Genomic DNA, 13,372 nt, shown 5'->3' on the forward strand with positions numbered 1-13,372 from the left:
TGGTAACCGCAGAAGCACTGGTAACCTCTGAGCTCCCTTCCAGTTCCGATATTGCTCCGTTCTTACCTTTCTTCTGCTTCTCCGTCAGCTTAGCTCCACTTCACAGACCCTGTGCCTCCTTCTTCATGCACAATACTACTTTCTGTGAATTTGTGGAAACTTCAGCCCTTCTGTGGAGCTCCTAGCAGTGGTTCCCTACTGTCACCCACTCAAGTCAAGGCTGGCCCAAAGCGCAGGCCGCAGGGCTGGTTTGGTGGCAGCAGAGTTTGTAAGCAGCAACTCTGACTGGGGCATGAGTGCTGAGGCAGAGTTCCCCAGGACTCTGGGCTTGGTTAGGGCTACTGAACAATGCAGATGCTTCTTAGCAGTATAGATCACTCAGGTTACGGATGGTCACTTTTAAGCCAACTCTTTATTCTCATATGACAAAAGCCTTTATTTTCTTTATTACTATTATTGGCCATGCTGTGCAACATGTGGGATCTTAGTTTCTCAACCAGGGATTGAACTCAGGCCCCCTGCAATGGAAGTGCAGAGTCTTAACCACTGGACTGCCAGGGAAGGCCCTACGAGTCTTTTATTTTCACCTCTAATGCTCCCTTCTAGCAAATGACCACAAAATCCAGGTGAGAAGCTTCCAGGTCTGCCATGCACAGCGCAGGAAACACTTGCTCTGTGTGCGATGGAAGTAGGCCCCTTCCCTGGGGAGGAGGAGCTGACCGAGCCAGTGTCTGCAGAGAGGTAGTTCTCGCTTTAAACAGTGAACAGGCTGCTTCCCACACACTGTGACTTCACAGCTGACCGGTGGTACCTGGTTTCATTGGCAAGTTTCCAGTATCTCTCTCGCAACAGGAAAGCTGCACTCTTTGGTTGTCTTTGCCGAGTGAAGATCCCTTTTCTGTTCCCGATCATCCGCAATGGTACTAAAAACAAGGCAAAAGGTGTTTCAGATGACTTCTGATGGGGAAAATCAAAACCAGCCTGGAGCCAAGCTGGGCACTCAGCAATGTTTTCACGCTTTAGAGCTGCTCGGCCTGCTGTGGACTCGGAAGTGGCTGCTTAATGGGTTGAAGACTTAAATACTAATGCTCCCGGAAACACTACAGCTTTCATCCGTTAGGAGAAGAATCCAAAATTGTTTATCTTTTCCTTGCAAGATAACGTTTAAGACATTTTGGGTACCCAGCTGCCTGGTAACTGGAGCGGGGCTGGGACAAAGTTACCCTTGCAAGGGCTGGAGCCCTCTCTGAAAGGACTACTCTCCTAGTAGGAGCCAGAGTCTCGACCACTCACAGGCGCCCAAGGAGGATCTACTAGTAGATGTTAAAGTCCTCCCAGGCAGACTTCCAGCTGGGTCCCCACCCCTGGAGGCAGGTCTGCCGGAGAGGGAGGTGGAAAAGGCAGCTATGCTCCCAGCAAATCTCTCCACCCCCAAGAGAAACCACCCCTTCTGTGAAATGGAAAGGTCTCTCCCACTGAAAACTTCAAGACAAGCAAATACCAGGCACCGTGCCAGGCACTTCAAGTGGAATCCCTATGTCAGCCTGCGAGGTGGTGGGCATTATCCCCACATCACAGGCTTGTGAAAAGGTAGGTTCCTTGTCTAAGGTCACACAGCTAATTCCTTACTACACAAAGCCAGTGCCTCAACTCACAAAACTAGGCTTCCATCCAAGTTTGTTTCCAGGAGCCACTAATCTCATTTGCCAAGCAGAGTGGAGGCTCGTGTTCTCTTTCTTTTTCCTCTTTCACTCTTGCCATTCTGATTTTCTTTTCCTTTTTTTCTTATTTTGAATTTTTTGGCCATGCTGCGCATCATGAGGAATCTTAGTTCTCTGACCAGAGTTCAAACCCATGCTCCCTGCATTGGGAGTGCAGTCTTAGCCACTGGGCCACCAGGAAGCACACGCCCCCATTCTGATTTTAATTGAACTTTAACCTTCCAAAAACCTGTCTTTGCCCAGAAGTAATAAAAGGTAATTCCCACTCTTATCAGTTCTTCCCTACCTCCCGCAGCTTGCTCTCCTCAATTTACAATATATCAAGAAGCTAGTAACCTAGAGGAGTAAAAAGATACAGGAGACAGTCATTTGGAAGTTTCTCATTGTCCTCACTTGAGAAAGTACAGACCATGTTCACTCTGAAGGCTTTTAAACACTCCTACATTCAAAACCCTTTGACGATACTTACCTGTATTTGATGAACCTGCCTTTCATAAAGAAATCATATAAAACAGACTGAAATGTCTTAGTTTCTCAGGCTTTGTACCTTACCCTAGAATCATGAGTGTGTGTATCCCAGTAAATCCAGTGCAAGATCCACGTTCTCCTCATACTGTCATGAAACAGAAAAGCTGGCCACCTCTGCCTTGAGACGGTCACCTCTACCATTTACTTCAGAAAATTATTTGCCTTACTTGCAGCATGCAAGTAATCAGCTGCGTGCTCAAAACAACTGACTTTTTCCTAGGAAATCTTCTGTGTAGCCTGGTTTGATGATATCAGCCTTCCCCTGCTTGTATCCAGGGTTCTTAGAACCAAATGCCCTGAACTAACACGCCCACCAGAAACAATGAGAAGGGGTACATCCCGTGCACCCAAATGCCACTTACACTGATCAGTCATGAAATCCGCAAAATTCCAGATGAGCTCGCCAACCACATATTCTTTGCGTTTTTGGTCCAGAACCGCATGATACTGCTCGAGCAGGCCTTTCTGGTACTCTTCACTGAACATCAGCGGTGGGTCCTGGAATTCAAGGCAGAGAGAGGTTAGCAGTCAGAACCAGCAAAACTAGTACAGCCACTATGGAGAACAGTGTGGAGATTCCTCAGAAAACTGGAAATAGAACTGCCATATGATCCAGCGATCGCACTCCTGGGCATACACACCGAGGAAACCAGAATTGAAAGAGACACATGTACTCCAATGTTCATTGCAGCACTGTTTATAATAGCCAGGACATGGAAGCAACCTAGATGTCCATCTGCAGATGAATGGATAAGAAAGCTTTGGTACATATACACAATGGAGTATTTCTCAGCCATCAAAAAGAATGCATTTGAATCAGTTTTAATGAGGTGGATGAAATTGGAGCCAATTATACAGAGTGAAGTAAGCCAGAAAGAAGAACATCAATACTGTATATTAACGCATATATATGGAATTTAGAAAAATGGTAACCTGAACCCTGTATAAGAGACTGCAAAAGAGACATAGGCATTTAGAACAGTCTTTGGGACTCTGTGGGAGAGGGTGAAGGTGGAATGATTGGGGAGAATGGAATTGTAGCATGTATATTATCATAAGTGACCAGTCCAGGTTCGACGCATAAATTTTCCTCTGTTCAAAAAAAAAAAAAAAAAAAAAATCTTTCTTGCTAAAATAGTGCTATAACTTTCAAAAAAAAAATACTCTTAATTAGTAACTGTTTTATTTATAAACAGAATTTTTTTTATTTTTTTTTTGGGGGCTTCACCGAGTGTCTGGTGGAATCTTAATTTTTCAACCAGGAATTGAACCTGGACCCTCTGCAGTGAAAGCACAAGTCTTAGTCACTGGACCACCAGGGAATTCCCATTAAACAGAATTAAATATTTGCTTTAAGTTTTTCAACCTCTATTCCCCACTGCAGTCTTTCAACTGAACTGCACTAGGAATAAAAGTACGTCTCTGGATAATAAATTTAAAACCCAATGGTGAAAAAAAAAATAAAAAAAAAAAACCCAATGGTGAAGTAGCTGCCAATGCATAATTTGAGCACTGGTGTGACTCAGATTTAACTTCCCTCCAATTCCCCTGTATCTCATCTAGGTAAGGAGCTGCTGTTTAGCCCATTGACTAGTCAACAAATCAATATTCAGCATCTGCTTATATGCCAGGCATTAGGGACAAAGAAACTAGAAAGATAGGGTCCCTGCCCTCATGGGCTTTCCAGCCTGGCAAGACACAAGCTCTAAGGGTAACAAGGGTGCAGCGGGAGCGTGTAGCCTCGGGGGCGGGTAGGAGGCAGTGAGCAGGGGCGAGACTGAGGCAGGGGCCACAGAAAGCTGCAGAGGCTGAGGCCTCCCAGGGGAGGAGGAGACAAGCAGAGGCCGCGTCTGCGGACGCCGTCTCCGCAACGCGCTCATTCTGTCCTGCGCTAAGACGGAACGATCTGTGAGACGTTCTTAGAGCACGAGGTCTGCGTTTCCATCTCATGGGAATTGGTGCGGGGCGCTGAGTCTCTGACGCTCAAGGGTGCAGCACTGCAGTCATCTTACGAGGGAACCAACCCCTGTTGGCTTCGCTCCTCCTTCCCAACGAGAAGGATGAAAATGCTATTATACAGGATGCACCGCAAATACAACTGCGGAGTGCTTAGGAAGCCAAGGGAGACACAGTTTAATCTCCCTCCTGGAGCCCCCGGTCTGGTCAAGGAGAGCACCAAAGAGACCATGAAAGCTCACGGTGCTCCTCTGCCCAGGGAGGCGGGGTCCTCCTCGCCAAAGAGTGGACACCCGAGAGGAAGCGTGAACGCGGAGTCAGGTTCCACTAGCTGGCGATCATGGAGCTAAGAAGGGCTTCCTGGGCAGAAGCAAGAGGCCAGGCCAGCACAGGAGCCACCAAACAGAACAGACCAGGATCCAGGACTGAAGGCCTGGCAGAGGGCAGAGGACACGGACAGCCCGACCACAGATTAGGGCTTCGTCCTGTGGGGTCAGGGGAAGCCAGGGACAGGACTTTCGATTTGTTCCAGGGACCACTTGGGCAGCTTGTGGGAGGCTACCTGAGGAGCATGCACATGGAACAGAGGCTGAGTCCGGGGCGGCCTTGAGGAGGGGCAGTTTAGGGCAAGCCTGGTAAGCTGTGGGAGGTGGCCAGGACAAGGGAGGGACGGGGAAGGGAGCAGCTCTCTAGCCTGGGGCAGTGGTGACTGACATCACTGTCCGAGAGAAGGAAAAAATAACCCCCATCTTTGATGCAACTTGCCTGGTGAAACCCTGCAATGGCATCTGCTCCGTACTCGCTCTGAATTATCGGCTTCTGGTAGGCCTCATACCAGTTCTCGAACTGGGTTGCCAGTTGCAGCTGAATCACCTCCATGTGCCCATAGTCACGGTACCAGGAGTAGTAACTGTTCACACAGATGACGTCCACGTACGGCGCCTGCAAGAGCATGGGGGCGAGTCCACCAACCAGGAGAGTGGAGGGCTCACACTTGGGGGGTGCTTCTAGAGGAGGTAAGAGGGTGCGGAACGCGCGTTAGATGTGCACGTGTAGGAAATAATAGAAGGGACCTGAATGGAGCGAGTGAACGGAGCAAGTCTCTCGTTCTGGGCCGGCACCCCTGACCTGGCTGCAGCTGGGCTCTGGGGAGGGCGATGAGAGGCAGAGCTGGCACCACGCACGCCGGCCCCAGGGGAGCCCATCCAGACTGGGCTTCATCTCTAGGCTGTGCTCCTGTCACTAGTCATCCCCTTGGCCCAACTGAGGGCCGAAGGCAGTGTTTCTCCTCACAGAGCCTCCCGAGTCCCCTTTCTGAGCTACTGTCATGGGCCCTGAAGAGACGGGACAGTTTCCTCCTAGGAGGGGAGCCTGGGTTGGGGGGCAGCACCACTGCGAATCTGAGCAATGTGGTGCTCGGTGGACCGCAAAGCTCACCTGAACCCACACTCGCCTGCAGAGTCTGCAGTGGGACCCATGCGGTCCATCTCTCCCAAGGGACTGCAGCACCCTTCTGAGCTTGGGGCAGAAAGATGAAGCTGGGAAGCGGTACCTCTCGGTGGGCACGTGGCCACAGCTCACACATCCCAGCGGGTGAGCCTGGCAATCTTCTGGGGGGACCAGCACGGGCTCCCTTGCCCACTAGAGCAGGAAGGGATGCCACTGAGACTGAGACGCCCAGGTCTGCCGTGCCTCGCTGGTGTACCACCACAGTCATGTTCTTTGAAGAGATGGCACCGGAACACTGGGGCTGCAAACCATCCAGTCCATGTGCAAATGACAGTGCTCACATCTCACACTTGAACACAGTGTTTTCTTATCCTCTCTTTCCTAAGAGGATTTTGCTTTCTGGAGCACTTTTTAGTACTGGCCTCACTTCCCGAGTGAAACATCTTCTTGATCCCATGTTTTACAGCTTTTGTGTAACAACTCAACACAGTTTGTGAGGGGCTGCTGTGCCCAGGGACCATGAGAGGAGCCATGGGGTCCAACTAGCTAGGTGAGCATCTCCCTTCAATTTTTAGTCCCCCCAACGCTGGATCTCAGCTGTGGTTCCCAAAGCTGACTGATGCCTGGAATCACTGAGGAGTTTTTTAAAAACACAGATTCCTACCCTGGACCTTAGTAAATCGGAATCTCAATATACGAACCTCTGTACTTTCAAAAGCTTCCCGTTTTGGCTCCAACAATCAGCCAAGTGGGAGAAACACAAATCAATGAGACCCTAAGCTCCCTTAAACCTCTGCTCCTTTCTGAGCCTATTAAACTGGGGGGCATAAAATGAAATCAAGGTGCAGAGAAACCGATGAATTGAAAATGAACTGAGAAGGAATTCAACCTCTCTACGCCTGACCTCCTTAGCTTCAAGAAGCTACACTGCCTGGCAAATCACTCCCGGGCAGTTCTCTTTAACCCAAAGGCCATCTGTGGAAATGGTCAGACTGGTTGTTCGTGGTCCCTCCCAGCAGCTCATGTCAGCAAGCATCAGGGCAGGACAAGAGGACAGGCAGAGGGAAGATGTGCAGAGACCCCCAGGCTCACCCCCAGGTCTGCATCATATTTGGTGTTGGTCACAAAGGTCACGGGCCGGGAGGGGTCCAAGGCTTTAGTGTGGGCAATCAGCGTCCTGTCCACGGAGGGCAGAAGACATGGTGCCGTCAGTCTGGGGAGGGCTCTCAGGTTCCCCTCCTGAATCCTCTCCTTCCCATCTTCCCAGACAAAAAAACCCCAAGACACGGCTCTCGTCCCTGCCTCTAGGTTATTTCAGGTAAGCAAACGCGTTCCTTGAGATATCATGTTCCCTGACATCATTCTCTCTTCCTCCCTTCCCAGATCTTAGCCCCCCACCACTCCCCCAAAAGGGGCCATCCTCAAGAGATGAGAGGCACAGCTGAGATCTTTGAGCTGGGTACTGCCGAAAGCAAGTTTCTGCACCTCTGACAAAACTAGGATGTGGTGCAGGTTAGGATGAGTATTAATTTAACACATCACTAGGGAGCGTGTCTGGGAGGCAAGCTGTGAACTGGGCACTCACTAGAGACTTAAATAGGAAACTTTAAGATAGTTAGAATATGCACGTCTTTGAATATCTGTTCATAATTATATGCCTAGGACAGTCAGCTTTATAAAGCTTAACTCCCCTTTACAGGTGAACTCAGAAGCATTGCAAAGTGGTTTTGTGCAGTTATAACATGCACTAAATTTCCCAGGAATGGAGACACCGTAAGAATCAAGGGAAGACCCAGGTGGCTTAGTGGTTAAGAACCCGCCTGCCAAGCGGAAGATGCGGGCTTGATCCCTGGGTCAGGAACATCCCCAGGAGAAGGTAATAGCAACCCACTCCAGTATTCTTGCCTGGGAAATCCCAAGGACCGAGGAGCCTGGTGGGCTACAGTCCATGAGGTTGCAAAGGGTCAGACACGACTTAGCAACTAAACAAGAACAGCAGAGCTTGGTTTTGACTGGACCTGTATCAGCCATGGCTCAGTGCCTTGGAAAAGAGCAGAACAGAAGGAAATGCTGCTCGCGGCACCAGAGTCGCTGGCTATGCTTTCCAGCCCTGTCATCAGCTTCTGTAGCTGTGCTTTCAGGGAGTTTCCCAGAACGTGCAAAGCGCCTGACTCCTTCAATGGCCCTTCTGGAGAGTCAGGCTCACACATTTATGTATTCTTTGACAAATGTCTCTTCCTTATGTCAGTCAGGCTACATCACTATCTTTTTTGTTTAATCGGACGTTTTATGTATAAGTAGGTTAGGTTAACTCTGCATTTCAGTTCAGGTGTGTCAAGGAGACACTCGGCTGAAATCATAATCTGGGTGGGTGGGTACCTTGTCCCCTGAATTGACCATGGATGGATGCACCTGGGCTGGGAGCAGCCCACACCCACCCCAGGGCCCACCGCCGCTCTCCTGTGGCTGCCAGGCAGGGCTGAGCTGGGCCAGCAGGCTGCAGTCTCACCCGGGACCGGCCCAGGCAAGGCAGGAGCACTCACTTGAAGTAGTAACCAGCCGGTTTCAGGGAGGATGCGGGCTCGTTGGCCACGGACCACATTACAACGGCCGGGTGATTCTTGTCCCTGCGGATCATTTCCTCCATCACCTGCAGGTGGTGCTGCAGAGACACGTTGCTGAAGCTCTCGCTGCGGGCCAAGGGAGGAAAGGCAGCAGGTCAGTCCTATTTTCCTTCCCTAAGGAAATGGCAACCCACTCCAGTGTTCCTGCCTGGAGAATCCCAGGGAACGGGGAGCCTGGTGGGCTTCCATCTATGGGGTCACACAGAGTCGGACACAACTGAAGTGACTTAGCAGCAGCAGCAGCAGCAGTAGAAACTCTGAGCTTCCCTGATGACTCAGTGGTAAACAACCCGCCTCCCAATGTAGGAAACGCAAGTTCGATCCCTGGGTCAGGAAGATCCCCTGAAGAAGGAAATGGCAACCCACTCTAGTATTCTGTCCTGGAGAATCCCATAGACAGAGGAACCTGCTGGGCTACAGTCCATGGGGTCGCAGAGTCACACATGACAGAGTGACAGCACGCACACACAGGCAGCCGAGCTGGGGGTGCCACATAGTGCAAGCAGTGGGCACTCACACCAGCATGATGCCCACGCCAGGGCTCTCGTCGATGACCACGATCCCGTAGCGGTCACAGAGCTGCAGCACCTCCTCCGCGTAGGGGTAGTGGCTGGTGCGGAAGGCGTTGGCGCCCAGCCAGCGAAGCAGGTTGAAGTCCTTCACCAGCAGCGGCCAGTCAAAGCCCTTCCCTCGAATCTTGGGGACAGCAGAGACGGGTGAGCCCCTGCCCTCGATTCCATCCCAGACACGTTTCTTCCAAGAAGCAGGGCCCCCGGAGTCACCCCATCAGCCCGCTATCCAGGCCAAGCACAGCCAGTGGTTTGGGGCAGTTTGCTCTGAGCTGCCCTCAGCCACTCCAGGGGCCACGGGGAAGGGGATGCCAAGAAACAGGGACCCAGGAGCCACTACTCACATCTGCATCCTCATGCTTGTTGACCCCTTGGAAATAGAACGGCTTCCCATTGATGAGGAACTGGCTCTCGGTGACGGCCACGGTGCGGATCCCCACCGGGAGGGTGTAGAAGTCAGACACGGGCCCCACGGCCGTCTGCGCCGTCAACTTCACCTGCGAAAGCCGAGCACTGGGCGTGACACAGTTTGACCGGTCTGTGCCCCATACAGCCTGAGCTTCGCAGAACAGTGCCTGGCCAACCACGGCAGCCCACCTCTAGGACTGCAGGTGGAGACAGGCAGAAATTATATCTACCCTGAGCAAGAAGAAACTTTAACCCACACTGCCACTGCCCTGGGGCCTCCTCTTTCAACTCGGCCTCCCCACCAAGGGTTGAAAAAAAGCAGACTGGACACTCTTCAATCCAGTGGACCAGGAAGCTGAGGGGACCAGGCCTGTTGAAGTTAGGGCTGCCGGATGGGGGCAAACGGCCTCCCCCCGCCCAATCCTCACCATTACCTCCAACGAGTACAGGTAGGCAGGGTGCTCGTGCATCAGGTACGGCCACCAGAGGTGGGCACTGGGCACCTGCAGCTGGCCCTGGGCCCCTGCCCCCTTGGCCACGACTTTGCCTTCATCATCCAGAAGACACACGTCGAGTTGGAAGTGGTCACTGCCCTGGATGACGATCTGGTAATTCACCAGCCCTACAGGAGAAGGGAGATTAGATGAGAGAGAAGTGGGTGGGGATATGACCTGGGATCCTACAGGTGCGAGCACCCTGGGGAGGTGGACAGGAGAGCCCGTCTCCAAGGGGATCTTTCCAAACAGGGAACCAAGCCACTCTGGGCCTGGCTGAGGGCAGATCCCGGCAGGAGCCTCACCAATGTCTTGGTCCACGTCGGTGGTGACGGTAATGTCATCGATGTAGGTGGTAGGCGTGGTGTAGAGGAGCACGGACCGATGCAGTCCCGCGTAGTTGAAGAAGTCAAACTTTGTGTCCTGGACAAAGTAACCTTTGGGGTACCTAGGACGGAGCAAGGGGACAGTGGCCTTGTCCCGAATCCTTCGATCTCAACTCACCTGTGTCCCTGGCCTCCCAGAGCCAGGGCCTCACCTCTGCTGAAGCCACCCTGTCCCCTGGTGGGAAGACCTCTGGGCAGGGTGGGGAGTGGGGGTGGGAGCGGGGGGTGTGCAAGCTGCTGCTCACTTGGAGGGGTCCGTCTTGTAGAGGATGGTCCCAGGCGGCAGGGTGTGGGGGGACAGCGTGTTGTTGATGGCGATGGTGATGCGGCAGGAGGACAGGGGCCCGCTCTGGACCAGCTTGCTGACGTCAGCCTCGAAGGGGAGGTGGCCCCCCTCGTGCTCGACCACGTGAACCCCATTCACCCACTGCAGATACAGGGAGACAAGTGGGGGGCCCGACTGTTTCCAGCACACCCTCACACCAAGTGCAGGATGAGGGACGCGGGTGGAGTGGGGCGGGCTGAGGGTTCTGCCAGCTGCCACCGACCCCGGGAGTGGAAGAATGGGGCTCCAGTGGGATAGAGGAGACTGCCCTCCGCCACCCAGGGCGCAAACGCCAGTGTGGGCCTTAAATGTGCCCCCGCCCCACCCCTGCAACCCCAAAGGCAGGCTGCCCCCCGCCCGGCCACCGCTCTGCCTGCCGGCCACTGCACTGACCACGATGGCGTAGTAGTGGGCGCTGCCGATCCTCAGCACCACTCTCATGCCCAGGTCCTCAGACCACCGCTGGGGCAGGGTGATCTCCCGTTCATACCACACCCAGCCGACAAAACTCCGCAGCTGCCCGTCCTGGCCCACGTCATTGAAGCTGGAGGGCACCGGCATGTCCAGGGTAGGGCCCGACTGAGGAGACAAGAGAGGGAATCAGGTCCAGACCACCTGGGGAACTAAGGGGCCGGGTCCCTCAGCAATTCCGCCTGCAGGACAGAGCTGGACAAAATGACTTCTCACTGCCCTGGACGACGATCTGGTAATTCACCAGCCCTACAGGCAAAGAGACATCAGATGAGAGAGAAGTGGGTGGGGGAGGTGACCTGGGGTCCTACAGGTGAGAGCATCCTGAGGAGGTGGACGGGAGAGCCCATCACCAAGGGGATCTATCCAAAAAGGGAACCAGAGCCTTTTCTGGTGGCCCAGCAATAAGGAATCTGTGGGGACACAGGTTCGATCCCTGGTCTGGGAAGATTCCACATGCTGCAGGGCAATTAAGCCCAAGCACCACAACTAAGTCTGGATGCAGCCAAATATTTATTTGACTGCACGTTAAAATATTAAAAAAAAAAAAAAAGACTTCTCCCAGACCCCCCAGATTCCAGACCACTCTACCAGCAACTCACCAATGTCTTTTATGGATTCATTTAATTTTTACGACTCCATGAAGCAGACCCACTCACTCACTCACTCGAGGGTGCACAGCTAACACCTACATGGTGCTCTAGGCGCTGGGAATAGAACACTGAACAAGGCCTCTGCTGTCAGTGAGCAGCTCTATGGAGAGGGTGTGGAGAGGGGCAGGGAGCTATTTTGGGGTCAGGGAAGGCCTTTGGGGGCCACGGCCCACAAGATACAACCTCTGGACATGCTGGAGAACCTGAGCCCCACAGGGAACCCCTTGAACCTCTTGACCCTTCAACACCTCAGGAAGAAGGCAAGGCAGGAGCGGACAGTGGGCTCAGTGAGTCTGGAAGCAGCTTGGGGAAGAGCTTCCTGAAGACACAGATGGGACACAGGAGCTCGGAGGAAGCAGGATTCCCTGCCCCTCACAGCTGTACGCCCAGTGGCTGGCCCAAGCCCTGCCACACAGTGGGGACCCAGTAAATACTGACTGAATGAATGGATAACTTTCTGATGACACCAACAGCTAGGATTTTTTAAGTGTCCGAGGTCTCCTCGGAGCAGAAGTTCTTTCTCAGGGCAGCGGGCACTCGGGTCTCCATGGAAAGTGGTGTGCCCACAGCCAGCCTGGGGCAAGAAGGATGTCCAGAAATCAGACCCTGACGAAGAGGAAGATGATCAACTGACTGCCCCAGGGAGGAAGGCTGGCCGGGGAGCAGGGGCCGCTTTCGGAGGAAACTGTGAGTGGGGTACGTGCCCGGCTCCCCCGCCCCTTGCTGCCTCTGATGAGGGCTGAGCCCAGACTGGAAAAAGAGGATGTGAGGAGGTGACTGCTGGATACTCACGGCCGACCCTCGCCCCAGTTCTCAGCCCACCCGACCCAAATCAGAGGGGACACCTAGCAGGGGGTGCTCGGCTGGATGCCAAGCCCCGTTCTCTACCTGAACCTTGGAACCCAGGGTCCTTCCTGCCACGGCAAAGGTGCGGGCCCCAAATGTCCAAAGACCCCCTCCAGCCACGGGGCGGCCACCGGCCCTAGCTCGCGGCAGGGACACCGCTCCGGCTCCGCCTCCCCTACCGAAGTCCGGCCCGCCCATTTCCTCCTGCCCGTCATTCTCCAGGGGGCCGACCCCACGGCCCCCCAGGGCCGTGCATCAGTTCCGAGGGCGCGAGGGCCGGCTCCCCACGCGCCCCACACCGGGCTTCCAGGAGCTCCCCGGCCCCGGCCCAGGTCCCGTCCCCCGAGCGCGCACCTCCCGCAGCGGCGCCCGGTACCACTGCTGCTCGAAGCCCTGGCGCCGGTTGTCGGAGAAGTCGGCGCGGAAGCGCCAGAGGCCGTCCAGCTCCTTGCGCTCCCGCGACCGGCTCTCCCGGGGATAGAGCATCCCGCCCTGCAGCAGCGCCAGCCCGCAGCCCCAGAGCAGAGGCCCGAGCACGGTCCAGGCGCCCGCCGGTCCCCGGAGCATGGCAGTAGTGCGGCCGCGAGCAGCCGGCTGCCGGGCGCCCCGGGCCGCGCGCTGATAACGGGGCGGGGGCGGGGCCTGCGGTCACGTGTCCCGCCCCCGCGCCATCTTGGCCGGCCGGGCCCCCCTCCCCGCGAGGCCCGCGCCCCGCAGGCCGCGCTCGGTGCTCCTTCCTGCCCGAGGGCGGCGGCGGCGGCGGGCCCGCGGGGAGCCCGGAACCGGAAGAGCGGAGGTCGCAGCTCGCAGGCTCCGCACCCGGGGTCACCGCCCTCCTCCACCCTCGCGTCCCCAGCTGCTCGCGCCCAAGGCGGCTCGTCCAGGCCCGCGAGCCAGAGCCGGACCTGAGAGACTGCCGGGTTCCCCCCACACACCGATTCT

General features: G+C 54.6%; 1 protein-coding gene across 4 annotated transcripts in view; it reads right to left on the reverse strand.

Moving 5' to 3' along the window:
* Positions 1 to 393: 393 nt before the first annotated feature.
* The window catches only part of LOC129545583 (beta-glucuronidase-like), a 63,810-nt gene continuing 50,831 nt past the window's right edge, over positions 394 to 13,372 (reverse strand). For 2 of the 4 annotated variants that reach the window (XM_088833208.1, XM_088833207.1), the window contains 11 exons: positions 10,854 to 11,039; positions 10,381 to 10,562; positions 10,055 to 10,197; positions 9,690 to 9,877; positions 9,192 to 9,344; positions 8,796 to 8,974; positions 8,198 to 8,344; positions 6,747 to 6,831; positions 4,971 to 5,147; positions 2,612 to 2,747; positions 394 to 923 (listed from right to left, as the gene is read on the reverse strand). In XM_088833208.1, coding sequence (XP_088689334.1) covers positions 754 to 923; positions 2,612 to 2,747; positions 4,971 to 5,147; positions 6,747 to 6,831; positions 8,198 to 8,344; positions 8,796 to 8,974; positions 9,192 to 9,344; positions 9,690 to 9,877; positions 10,055 to 10,197; positions 10,381 to 10,562; positions 10,854 to 11,021 — 1,728 coding nt within the window. In that variant the 5' untranslated portion in view covers positions 11,022 to 11,039 and the 3' untranslated portion in view covers positions 394 to 753. Of the gene's footprint in view, positions 924 to 2,611; positions 2,748 to 4,970; positions 5,148 to 6,746; positions 6,832 to 8,197; positions 8,345 to 8,795; positions 8,975 to 9,191; positions 9,345 to 9,689; positions 9,878 to 10,054; positions 10,198 to 10,380; positions 10,563 to 10,853; positions 11,040 to 12,784; positions 13,122 to 13,372 lie in introns of those variants that run through there. The other 2 variants (XM_055409951.2, XM_055409950.2) reach the window with 2 other exon arrangements.

Source organism: Moschus berezovskii, chromosome 27, assembly GCF_049115385.1.
Source record: "Moschus berezovskii isolate FMDL1 chromosome 27, NW_MosBer_1.0, whole genome shotgun sequence".
Classification (NCBI taxonomy): Eukaryota; Metazoa; Chordata; class Mammalia; order Artiodactyla; family Moschidae; genus Moschus; species Moschus berezovskii.